This window comes from Leiobunum rupestre, chromosome 6 (assembly GCF_980474605.1).
Source record: "Leiobunum rupestre chromosome 6, qqLeiRupe1.1.hap1, whole genome shotgun sequence".
In the NCBI taxonomy this organism is placed as follows: domain Eukaryota; kingdom Metazoa; phylum Arthropoda; class Arachnida; order Opiliones; family Sclerosomatidae; genus Leiobunum; species Leiobunum rupestre.
In genome coordinates this window covers 12,300,379-12,313,818 of record NC_143389.1, presented here as the reverse complement: position 1 = coordinate 12,313,818, position 13,440 = coordinate 12,300,379, and the positions used below count along the sequence as shown (strand labels likewise).

Below are 13,440 nucleotides of genomic sequence, written 5' to 3'. Positions count from 1 at the left end.
GGTGAACCTAGTAACAAAGACCATACCACCGGATGCCTATCATCATAGTGCCCTACGCCAGCGTCCCCAAGCCCGGACAGGTGACAAATCCAGCATGGGTAGCAGAACCCTACTACTAATGGTCGCACCTTAGACACAAGCCACTCAACCCAGCAGAAGGTGCAGAAATGGTGGACCAATCCCCACTTCGAACACAGCAGTGGGATTAAGAGTGGATGCTATAGCAACTCCAGCCGACACCCTACCTACGTAGGTAAGGAGTCAAACCCTTTGGAGAGATCTCCTAAAGGGGAACACAGCAGACCATGTAACCCGGCACAGCTGGCACCGGAGATCCCGGTGGACCCCAAAAGGCCGGAAACAGGACCGCCGTGCCCGCCGCCTCACAGCAGGCTACTCAATCCGCAGAGGCGGCCAGTTTGCCTGGACCCTCTCCGTTAGCCTGAACCGAAGCTCAGTATCCAGCCCAAACCTAACTGAAGTCGGAGGTGGAGATAGGACCATTTGATCAGAGCTATCATCTCCCAGTGCGCCACCGCCCTTATGGGTTACTAGAGCCGGAGCCCGACTCCCCGGTAAAGCCACCAGTTAATGCACACTCTAACCCATTTAGGGCCTGTGTTCCTGTACAGTAAAGACTTTCCGGACGATCTAAAACGTTCCAGAACTGTCTTACTGCCCAAGAAAGGCGACTTATCCTCAGCCAAAAACTGGTCAGGATGTTTCATGGGATTCTGGCTCGTCGCTTCCTTAAAGCTGTGGATTTGCACACGTCCCAGCAAGCTTGTCAGTCCTTCGATGGCCTAAGCGGAAATACCATTATCCTGGACTACGTCATCAACGACGCCAAGTGTAGGCGTAATGACCTGGTGATTACTTGCATTGATGTCAGCAAGGCGTTTGATAGCGTCAGTCATGAGTTGATCGCCCGTGCAGTAAGAGCGGCCGGACTGGAAGAAGAAGTCGTACAATACATCACTAATTCCTATAAGGGATGCAGTACGTCAATTACATGTGGTCAAACTCACACGGAGGAAATTAACGTCAACAATGGTGTTAAACAAGGGGACCCGTTGAGTCCACTCTTGTTTAATTGTGTCATTGACGAATTGGTGAGATCGATGCCATCGTATATCGGTTACGAGATCCATCACCTCCGCGTCAACAACTTATGTTTCGCGGACGATATAATCCTGGTGTCGGTAACGCGCTTCGGCATGAAAACGTTACTGCAGCTGCTCGAGGTGTTCCTCGGGAAAAGAGGCCTGTCAGCCAATCCGGTAAGGTGCCGTGTCCTATGCATGAAAAATCTGGGCAAAGAGAAAAAAAACATTAATGACACAAGTGTTCAATTCAAGCTTAATAGCGAAGTCATCCATCACATATCCTATGACTCTTTACTGACATACCTGGGTGTAAACTACTCACCTCGAGGTAAATGTCGTCCCAACCTCAAGCAAATATTTACCTCGATTGATACACTTGTTAAATCGCCGCTCAAACCGGCGCAAAAATTACACATGCTTAAGGTGTATGTCATACCGAAATATTTACATGAATTGACTTTATCAAAAAAAATTAAGCAAGATCTTGTCGCGCTTGATAATAAGATCAAAGGTGTCCTAAGGCGAATTTTGTTCTTCCCTAATTATAGCCCGGAAGGCTTCTTTTTCGCGGCTACGAAGGATGGGGGTCTTGGTTTTCTTTCGTTTTAGTCGCATATCCCGTTCTATGCTCTTGAGAGATTGATTAATTTGAGTACCAAACCCGATCCAACTGTACAGGAAGTAATGACTACCCTGTATTACTCCAAACTTATAAACCAATATAAAAATTTATTGGGGCCTGTGGAACCGACCAAAGATGGTGTGAATACGTTTTGGTAAAATAAATTTCATAGTACAGTTTATGGGGCTGGATTGGATCAGGCTAAAAACTGTAAGATATCGAACTCTTTCTTAACGAACTTCGATCGTAACTTAAAACAGACCTATTTATAAAGAAAATCAAGACTCGTCTCAACCTTCTGCCATGCAAGGGAGCGCCATGTGTGGGAGGTGACCGCCAATGTCGCTATTGCCCTAACAGAGTCGAATCTATGTCACACATAAGTAACGGATGTCCGATAGTGACGGCGACCATCCTTAAGAGGCATGATAAATACATAGAACTCCTGATCAATTCGCGCAGAAATAATTCAGCAAAATTTTTAATTGAACCGCGTATTCATGATGCCGATGGTCGTCTCTATAAGCCTGACATTGTGTGTGTAGACGAAGACAATGTTGTAATATGCTGCCTATGAGGCGAAAGTTAGGAAGTCCTCCGGGACAAAGTTTATTGGGAAAATTAGGGAGCTCAACCCGAATAGGTGTATTAAAGTTTGTGCTTTCGTGGTTTCTGCCCGAGGTATATGGTGCATAAAGAATGATGTCACCTGCGATAACCTGAAATTGGGTAAGCGTTGGCAGCAACTGGCCACCTCGGTGGCTCTTGAGCAGACTTTAGGAGTATACCGCTAATTTATGAATAAATTTGTATAAAAGATTAAAATCAAGGCTAAAATTAATTAAAAATTTAAATTAAATTAAAAATCTATATACACGTTTTAGACAAAGTACACACCTCCATGTTAATAAGAAGAACCATAACTCTGCGGTGCTGTGGTGTTAGGCGCTGGCCCTCATATTATGACGCTCCTCGGGATTGAAAAATTAATTCATTTAACTAGTTTGTTTCTTTTAACTTAACTTATTTTAATTCTAACAAAATTACACTCTAGTTACACATTAATATTCTGTACGTTACCTAGTCGCATCCCCATAAGCGAGCATATTCTAATAAGGCATTGTTGAAACTCTGTAAGAGCACCCCGCTCTAAACAAAAGGTGGAAATAAATATTTTAACTGGCCTGTTAACTATTTTATCGTTATCTATTAAGAAATTTTTATTATAACAACCACAAAGTCCGCCGCAAAATTTCTTTGCTCTTAGTGGGCGACTTAAGATTTAGTCACCCATAAATATTGCGCCTTAGTCAAAAATTTATAAATCACTATACATCATTATTTACTAATCTTTAATCTGGCTAAAAATAGCTTTTTATTTTTCCTTATAATTCTAACACCGGTACGTTACCCAACTAGCCGATACCATTTAAATTAGTTTTCTACCTTCATAAGTCATTATAACTCGGGCTTGCACTCACTAACTTACGAGGAGACGACCCGAGGTGGTTCTCACTGATTTTGTTCAAAGTTGGGGGATTATTAGACCTAGATGTAACATGAAACCCGTTAAAGGGAAAAGTTACGCTGGGCTTCCGTTTTGCCATGGCAACCAAAAATGTTTTTGACAACATAAAATGAGAAAAATTCTATGTAAATTACAAATGTGCAAATCTCGAATAATTCCAAATAAAATTATTTTTTTTAAAATTGTAAATTTAACATTTTTGGATTACTTTGGACAAATTGGGGGGAATAAAAACCATTTTGGGTGAACTCGAGCTAATTTGAATAAAAAGGTCGAAATTTTAGGTATAATACAAAATATTTGTAAACCTTATGCCGTGATAACTGCCATATATTTTCGCCGATAAATCTTAAAATTTCAACATTACATTATCTGCATGATGTAAACAGATTTACCAAACTATTTGATGGAGCTTCGTTCAGCGCATTCAAATGTCACCGTCCAAGGTCAATCTGAATTTAGGGTCGACGACATCGTCCTTATAGAAGATCAGTATCTACCACGTCACATATGGAAAATGGGGCGCATAATCGAGACGTATCGTGGTCGTGATGCAAGATAAGATCCTGCACCGTTCGTCTTCCCTGCGGATCGATTCTCAAGCGGGCGATCCAGATGCTCTACAACCTCGAGTTATCCAAAGATGATGGTGTCATCGGGCCAGAAGTAGTTGCAAAGTAAAAAACTTTATCTACTAAAAAATGGAAAATAAACTTGTACATAGATAAACGCCGTTATCTCTTAAATGTTTTAGTTAAAAAGTATATACATGTAGAATCTTTAGGTATAAAAAGACCGACTCTTATGTTAATGGCAGTTATCATCGTAGCCCCGTCAAGCTTCAGTTAACCCTCATTATTTTAATTGTAAAAAACGACAAATGTATAGTAATAAAATCATTTCAAGTTTTAAAGTATTTTTTGGTATTTCGTAATAAGTAGTCGCGACATACCCTAGTAGTAGGCCCACCGCAGTACACGTTGGCCTACCACCTGGTTATTTTGTTTTGGTAAATTAATTTGAAGGGCGACAGGCATTAGAAAAAGTAGACCTTTGAAAGGAAGTTGGTCCAGCCCAACCTACTTTTATTGGGGATATTCCAAATTGTGGACGACCACGACATCACTACTTTACGACTTTCGAACCACAACAATAGTCTCACTTCATACCTTTTAGCTTCATTAACCGTCCTAGTGGTGTTAAATTAACACAATCCCCCCCCCCCCCAAGGTACATCTCTGGCCACTCCCCTCCCCCTTATTCGCCACTGAGCGCGAATGGCTTACTTACAAAAATGAGATAAATTACGTAAGAAAAAAGATAAGCACTTCAACAAATAACCGGTTGGTTAATAGTATGTTCGTTGAAAAATGTTCTTGGCGCAAGTAAAACAAAAATCAATGCTGTGTATGCTCGCTTCTGCAACGAATCAATTCTTCGAACCGGTCAGAGATTTAGCAGCCCGTATCAGGACCGCCCACGCTCTATAGGATTGAGTGTTTGACAAAATGTTTGACCTTATCATGAATGTATTCATTTTAACCATGAATAGCGAACTATATCCTTACCCTTTCTACCATCTGGGTCTAGGATGGGCGGTGCTTTTCTGCCATTTATTTAATCACTTGAGCCAATCAGGACTCCTGATTCTGGAGGCGGAAGTTTTCAAACTCGATTTATAAATATTTCAGGATTATACGTTTTAACCGGTGAAGACAAATACTCACAATTCTTTCAAAAATACTTTATTACTACAAATCAGGGGTTAATAATAAATAAAGGTATATTTACTATTTATATATTTACATATTTTCGTTCAAAAATTATTATTTATATTAAAATTGTACGAAATAAAAATTTCGAATAAGCCAACCAAAACCTTTCTAAATCGCGTGACGTGAACGACAAAGCCACGCCCATTTGATCGGCCGAAGCCAGACTACCTAATACAGTTCGATATTAATGGTTGAAATGAATAAATTCATTACGTTTATAGTAGAAAACCCACAGCGAAGAGCACTTTTGAATAAAAAAAGCGGCGGGAAATAGTCACGACTGCGCGGTGAACACTATTTTAGTCTGTTTTTAATTTTCGTCGTTTTTCCGGGGCCAAAATAGTGATTCCACCCCATAACGACTAAATAAGCCTTCAAATTCCTTGCTGCGAAAAACAGGCCATAATAGTGTGCGCCGCGCAGCCGTGACTATTTCCCCCGCTTTTTTTAATTGAATTTTATAATTTTGCCTGTAAAAAATTGAAGCCCGAAGAACAGGCCAAAATTGTGGTAACCCACCCAAACACGATTTTCGCACGATTTGAGAAACAGGCCAAAATAGTGTTGGCCGCGCGGTGAAGACTATTTTCGGACTAAAATAGCTAAGAATTTGAAAGTAAGCTAATTTAGACCGAAAAATGGGCCAAAATAGACACGGCCAATAATTATTGCTATATTTGGTAATATTTTGAAATAATGGCTATCCGATTCCGACCACTATTGAATTTTCATTGGCATTTAAAAATATTCTTCAAATCGACCTAATCAAAGTTGTTTTTATTTAAGAAATAGATAATGTTGACCCCTGATTTCAAAAGTGGTTAGCCCCTCGATTCTGTAGCAGTGGTGGAGCTTAAGTTTGTAGCAAAGACAATAGGGTGAAAGAACAAATTTTCTGTTTGGGGTTTGTTTTGTGGAATGCGGGCCTCGCCATTGCGTGTTTTCACTGGCGCCGTCGTCTCTCTCTTCGCCGGGGATGTTGTTATCGTTTGCCGCTTCTCTCTCTTGGAGAAGGGAAGTATTCTGGAGTGGAAAATCCCATAGCGGTAATAAGAACGTCCTTTCCCGCCTATTGCTGTTAGAATTACCCAGACTACCCCGGTTAAACCGGTTTTGGTCGGACGTCGGCTTTATCTGCCATCATTCTGGCTTGACGACGTCCGACCAAAACGAGCATGATGGGAATTTTACAAAGCCGCAGGTGGCGCCCGACTTTTCCACTCCAGAATACTTCTCTTTCCAAGCAAATAATATAAAGCCCCAGGAATGGAAGGTGTAGCTCCGTCTAGTAGAACTTTTGCGCCTCTCGTTTTTAAAGAGAGACCGGCTTGCGTTAACCATTTCCAGTAACTCTTAGTTGCTTTGCCGGAAGTTTCTAAAGCAGCCAAAATACGCGGCCAATAATATCAATCCTTCCATTCCTGGGGCTTTATATTCTTTGCTCCAAGCTTCACTCCGCCATCTTTTTGGACCGACTAGTCTCTTGCAGCAGCCGTGCCATTTTTCGGTGTCGATGCACTCGCGAGGGTCTCAAATATCTGCCATTTTCAGACTAAATTAAATATTTATTATTGATTATTATTAAAGAGTTTGTTCGCTTGACGCTGTCTTGCGATTGGTCGGCAGCACGGTCCGTTTGTGCGGTTGTAGCTTTGCCTCTTCCTGCACAGCCGCTGTTATGGGCAGACAGTGGCGCGGTTGTAGCGAGCATCAACCTGTGTTTTGCTGCGTCTTCCCGTCGCAAGTCACATTCAAGCATATCTGCCTTGCCTCTTCCTGTACAGCTGTTGTTTGGGGCAGACAGCAGCGCGGTCCGTACCTGGTTGCTGCTAGCCTCAACCTGCGTTTTGCTACGTTTTCCAGACTCAAGTCACCTTCACGACTACATCCGTTACTACAGGAAATTTTCGAACTACACTAACTCATTGGGATGTAGTTCGGTTTGGTTGCGTTGACGCTGCACTGAGATTGGTCAGCTGCGCGGTCCGTTGGTGCGGTTGTAGCTTTGCCTCTTCCTGCACAGTTGCTGTTTTGGCCCGACAGCAGCGCGATCCGTACCCGGTTGCAGCGAGCCTCGACCTGTGTTTTGTTGCTTTGTCCCGCCTCGGGTCACCTTCAAGTGTGACGCCTCGCTGCTCTCGTCCGCAACCTCAACTTCCGGTTGGGTCTTTCAAAAATTATATTTTATTTTAATCGTTCAAGTTTTTTGCATTTGCTCCGGCTCGCCACCTGCAGCCATTATGTTTTGTATTAATTACGTTCATTTTCATGTATTTTGTAAAAGTAACAAACTATATGTTTTTTACTTTAAATCTTTCGACGCCAATAAAGGCCATTTTTGAAACAAATAAAACTCTCTTTCTCTCTCTTTCTCTCAACCCAACTTGAACCACGCTCGCCAGACCCAATCCAAGAAATACTAACGATCCAGACCCGGCCAATTCAATAAGAAAATCACCGCATCGCACGGGATTCTTATTGACTCGTCGATATATTCGTACTCGAACAAAGAATTCATGGATGCTTTAAAAATCGCTTCTTATCCGGCCCAAATCCATTCGATTGGAAGGGTACAAGGTACTTTTCAATTATTCTTCTGAAACCCGTCCTGGGCCACTGATCTGGTCACCAATGGCCTTTCCATACATGACAAAACACTCGTCCAGTGCCATCTTATTGGAATTCCACCGACTCGTGTAGTCGTATCCGACGTTCCTTCTCATTTCGAGAACGCTGACCTCAGAGACCTCATGTCGGCTTATGGTACCGTTGTAGGCCCAATAAAAACTCTCCGGGCCAATTTCGCTGATCCAGATTTGCATTTGCAAAGTTTTCGCAGGCAGGTTATGATGAAATTTCCAACCTCTAAAGCCTGAGAAAATCTACCCGAAAGAGTTTTTACGGATCTTGATGACGTTCCCTATACCTTTTTTGTTTCTACCGAGATAAAATGCCACAACTGCCAGGAACCTGGTCACACACGCGACCAGTGATTTGGAATCTCCCTTTCCTGACCTCGACATGACTCCTATCATGCTGGTCTCCGAAAATAACGAAGATAACATGAGCGTCTTCAAAACTCTCATCAGCTCTCCAGCTAAAGCACACCCTCCAGGCTTTACCGTGCTTAATAAGAATAAACGTCAATTGCCTCAACCGGAATTGTCCGGTCCTCCAAACAAAGTTTCCGTAGTGCAGCGCGATCCCCCGAAAGCGATGTCGCAAAAATCGGCGTCGTCTTACTCCAGGGTGGTCTCCCAAAATGACTTAGAAGACTTCCTCGACTCTGACTCTAATCAGCTTAATCAAGACTCTGCTAAACTATCCCTCGTCAGCCTGTTTGACAGCATGTATCGATCAAAAATTCCAATTCTTGAACACGTAAGACAGCATACCAACTCTCCAGTTGCTCTCCTAAAACAACTAAATGACATCAGGAAGAATGACGCAGCCTTTTGAAAAAGTCCCCTGTCCCGAATGTCAAAACATGCTGTCTATCAGTGGGAAATACGAATTCTCAGGGAGCTCCAGAACGAATCGGGATCGTCAAAGTAATTTATTGGACTTTTAATGTCTTTTTGGTTAAATCTTTGGTTCCTTGCCCTCTCTAAATTTAATTTCGGTTCTCGATTTGTTATTTTCATTTTTCATTTTTATTATAATGTTTTCCATTTTTTCTTTAAATGTGAGGGGTATAGGCACCCCTGAGACCAATACCCGCGCCCGCCTTTTCATTCAAAATTCTTCCCCCGATAGTCTGTTTCCAAGAAACTAACGTTACGAGAGGTTTTGGTGCGTCTTACCTCTGGAAACACTGGCCGTATTCTTTCGACCACGCATTCGCTTCTAAATCTGGGTCAGGTGTTTCCATCGGTATTAAGCCTCATTATCGCTCTTACGTTCGTGACGTCAACATTTATTTGAGTAATTTAGTCTATATTCGATTTGAATTTACCCCTCAAATTTTACTCATTTATTTTCTGTATATATACCGCCTAATGACGATCAAGCCGCGTTGGACGTTTTAAAACATTTATCAAATCTAATAGAATCCTTCATTTTGAACGGCGATTTTAATTGTACCCTCGATGAAGCACTCGATCGTCGAGATTGCGTTAATCGTCGTGGAAATGTTTTGCAGTCCCTCCGTTCCCTAGTCAATTTCCAGGATTTGCAAGACGCCTTTCAAATTTTCCAACCTTATACCCGTTCTTATACTTGGTCTTTCGTCGCTCAGCGTGGTCGTATCTTTCGGAAACGCTTGGACCGTGTTTACGTTGATAGCGCTACTGTAGTCAAAGCCTGTACTCATGGGGTTTGTCCCTGTTCGGATCACTGTCTGGTCGTTCTGCGTCTCGCGAGTCCCTTTGCGAAAGTCCGCCCAAAACCGGCTTATAGTAATTTAGACGTCAAAGCTCTTGACGACCCTGACATCGTTAGCGACGTGAAACAGTTTATAGGTGAATCAATCAGTGAACAAGTCTTGAACTTCACCGACCGCTCGTGATCGTGGTGGTGGTTCAATATATTTAAATCTAAAGCCCGTGAAATTTGCCGCGACTTCTGTAACTATCAATCTAACCTAGAACGTGGTCGCCTCCGTGACTTACAGCGTGAAGTTCACGCTTTAAATGACCCTGAAAGCCCTGACGCTCAAGAACTTCGATCCCAATTAAATGATAGTCTAAATAAACGCGCGAAGGATGCTCTTTTGAAGTCTCGTAAGGCTTACGTAGTTGAATGTTGATAGTCCCACCGCCGAATTTTTCCGTTGGAATTCTCACGTTTCTGCCGTGAAACCAATGGAAAACGTTTTTGATTCTAACGGTGACTTAATATCCGACCCTATGCGTGTTCGCGATACCGTTATTAACTTTTATTCGGAACTTTATTCTAATCCAAATTCTGAAACGACTTCTTCCGCTTTGCCCCCTTTTCTACAGACTCCTCCAACAAGCTTAAAAATCCTTACTTTTTTTTCTGAATATACCGCGGCGCTCAAATCCATGTCTCGGGGACCCTCCCCGGGTCTGGATGGCCTTCCAGTTGAATTCTACATTACCTTTTGGGATGACTTAGGTCACGCTCTTTTCCAAGTTTACCGCGAGTTACTTCTCGACTTGAATAATTCTCCTTTCTCCTCCGCCTTCTCAAAGTCCGTCATGTGTCTGTTACCAAAGAAAGGTGACCCTCGAGATCTTCGAAACTGGCACCCCCTTTCTTTCACTAACGTTGATTACAAATTTTTTGCAAAAGTTCTCGCCCTTCTTCTTAATCCTGTTCTCTCCGATATCATATCTCCATCTCAATCCTAGTTGGTCCCTTCTCGTACTATTCTTGACAATTTAAGCGTTCTACGAGATCTCATAGATGTCGCTGACGCCAAAAATGAACCACTGGCTTTCGTTAACGTAGACTTTGAGAAAGCCTTTGACTCTTTTTACCACGATTTTATATTTCAGGTCTTTTGCGCTTTCGGCTTTCCCCCTGAATTTTCTGGTCCTCTCGCTATGCTTTATACAAATTCGTCTTTTCATATTAAAATTAACAATTCTCTCTACCCTTCCGTTAATTTTGACCGCGGCATTCGCCAAGGTTGTCCTCTTTCCGGCGCTTTATTTTCTATCGCTATTAACCCCTCCTTCGCCTTCTCGATGCGGAACTTTCTCATCCTCATGAGGTGGTCCCTCACCGACGTCTTTCCAACGAGACGTACGCGGACGATCTCACTGCCCTCGTTCGTGACGACTTGGAATTCCCTATTCTAAGAACTTGCCTCGACACTTTCTCTGGAGCCCGGGTTAATAACCTGAAATCTGTTGGCCTGTAGTGTGGCACTTGGCGCGGTCGCGTTGACTCCCCTAGGTTTCAACTGGTCATCCGATGGCTATAAATTACTAGGGGTCAATCTTGGTAACAGCCAAACTGTCATTAATAAAAACTGGACTGATCTCGAAGAGCATTTCCTTCGTGTTCTCGCGCGTTGGAGTCCCATAAAACGTCACTGTTCTTTGTATGGCCGAGTCAACATTGCCAATCAGTTGGCCGCTAGGGTCCTATTCACTGGGTAAAGCGAAACTATTGTCTTCTCCCCAAGCAAGTCGGAGGCCTTGGCCTGGTTTCGATTGCGGAAAAAATCCGGAGTTTTCGCGTGGCCAACGTTGCTAGTCTCCTAGCCTCTGCCCCGACTCAACCCAATCATATCTAGGAAGATGAAGACTACGCAACCTAGCTAGAATAGAAAATTGTATTCTCCCAATACAGGCTCTCCGTTCTCTCTAAGGCGACTCAAACCTTTGGACATACGATTTTTAGCGCCATCACTCTAACAACCAGAGCAACTCTTTTTTTGTAATTTTGTCTGCTTTGGAATTTAGAATTTTTCAGGCAGTAAAAAAAAAGTCACTAGTGCAGTAAGGGTTTTTAAATAAACTATTTAAAAAATCATATTGAATTTGTTTTGTCTAAGTAGAATGCGTTTTAATTGTAGTTAGTAATAGGTATTAGTAATGAGGAAATACTGCTGCTTTGATAATTGCCGTAGTGATTCTCTCCAGTATTGAGTAAAAACTGATGATTTCTTTCCTTTGGGGTGTTTGATCATTCGTCTTACAATTTGAAATAACTATCAGTAATTATATCTTAATGATTGGGTTTAACATTTATAGTTAACATCGTTTCTATTCTTTGATAGAAAACTATAGTTGTGCTCTTTTAATAACTGTTCCATTAATATTTCATAAATAAAACCAAGCTCTATGTTCAAAATAATAAATATTAATTCGATAGAATCAAATAATTCAAGATTCCAAGCTGGTGAAAAGAACCAAAGCAGACTTATTAGCAGACGAAGATTTGAAAAAGTTGAAAAGTTTCCACGCCAGATGTCAGTTTTTAACTATGTCCAAAAGTTTGAGGTTGCCAGTCATGATGCCCCGCAATTTCGACTCCAGAAGTACACTTTTATCCTCCTAGATATCACCGCTTCAGCATCCGTTCACGGCGTCTCCCATTCACTTTTTAACTAAAAGTCCCCGTACCTGCCCTTCTAAGTATAATTATTCGTTATCTACCGTCTTTTCTACTGTTAATTTTAATCTTTCGCAAGAAAATTCTGACTTTGAAGTTTTATCCAGTTTCACTCTTTACGACAATCCCGCCATCACTGACACTGATCAAACTCCCTTTTTTTAGGGTTTTTATTTAATAGATTTGCACGTGACGGTGTTTCCACCGTCATGGATCTTTTAGACCCCATCTCCCTCTGGTATCGTGGCGTCCCAGATCTTATATCATCACCAGAATCTGTCTCCATCCCGTTTGACAGTTCAATCTTTTAAAACCTTACAAAAAGGCGTCCTTGACGCCTTTCCCGACATTTTTGACAGACACAAAATTCGTGACAATCATGTTTTTGGAGATTTACTTTCCCCGATCATTGTTTTAAATATCCCAGGCTCTCTTAATACTAAACTCCATCTTACTGGTGTAGGCCTTTCTAGAATCGTGTACTCTTACCTCATTCGTACTTCTCTCAATTTTCCTAACCCAATTCGTCCACCTGATCTCACCCCTCCGAATACTCTTAAATTTTGGCACGTTAATTCGATAAGCCCGTTTTCTGCCCGTCATGAAAATGCAACACAGTGGCGTTTACTATATAACGTCCTCCCGGTTCCAACTCGTTTAAACCACTGTGACCCAGATACTTACCCGTTTCGAGACTGTACTTTTGGTCCCGCTGTCGGTGACGTCCTACATAAGTATTTCAACTGCCCGATCGTTACGACCATACTGATTGACGTTAAAAATTTTATCTCGAAACTGTTATTCATTCCCATAACTCGTATCATTATTGGTTCTTAATTTCTGATTTTCGCCACCACCGCGCTTGTAACCTGGCCTATGTTCTTTTGAAAGACACCCTCTATCGTTGTGGCTTGCGAGATGGTTACGCCAGCAACCACAAAATTACTCCAGATTATTTTCAAAAAGTACCTTCAATCGTTTTCGCATCCGCTATATTTCTCGAATCAAATTACCCTTTACGTGGGCTCTTCAACACGATAAATAAATTGAGTTTAATGCTACCTGGTGTGTAAATTTGCAAGAATTACAAAAATATTTATAACCGTATTATTCCAGTTTGATGTTCAAAACAATTTATTGCAATTTTAAAATTTGTATACTGATTTGCACTTGTAATTATTAATTTATTCAATTGTAACCAACTTTAACCTGTATATGTTTATATGTACGAAGATATTTCTAATTGTACGCATTATTTTTCCAGCTTGATTTTCAAAAGCACTTTTAAAATTTTGAAATATGTATATATTGATTTGCGCTCGTAAATTTAATAAGTTCATTTGTAACTAATATCTAACCTCTGTATCTGTTGTAAAGTGT

At 41.6% G+C, this 13,440-nt stretch overlaps 1 protein-coding gene across 2 annotated transcripts; it reads right to left on the bottom strand.

The window, feature by feature from the left end:
- Nucleotides 1-492: 492 nt before the first annotated feature.
- On the bottom strand, nt 493-13,086 carry LOC149939284 (uncharacterized). Of its 2 annotated transcripts, none has more exons than XM_090179012.1 (5): nt 13,030-13,086; nt 3,652-3,876; nt 1,029-1,310; nt 867-950; nt 493-803 (listed from the first exon to the last, which is right to left on the bottom strand). In XM_090179012.1, the coding sequence occupies exons 3-5, from the start codon at nt 1,149-1,151 to the stop codon at nt 552-554; spliced, it is 459 nt and encodes a 152-aa protein (XP_090035138.1). In that variant the 5' UTR covers nt 1,152-1,310; nt 3,652-3,876; nt 13,030-13,086; the 3' UTR covers nt 493-551. The 2 variants fall into 2 exon arrangements, with proteins under 2 accessions (XP_090035138.1, XP_090035137.1); XM_090179011.1 differs by having other exon boundaries at nt 3,652-3,883; nt 12,745-13,078.
- Between the last annotated feature and the right edge of the window lie 354 nt (nt 13,087-13,440).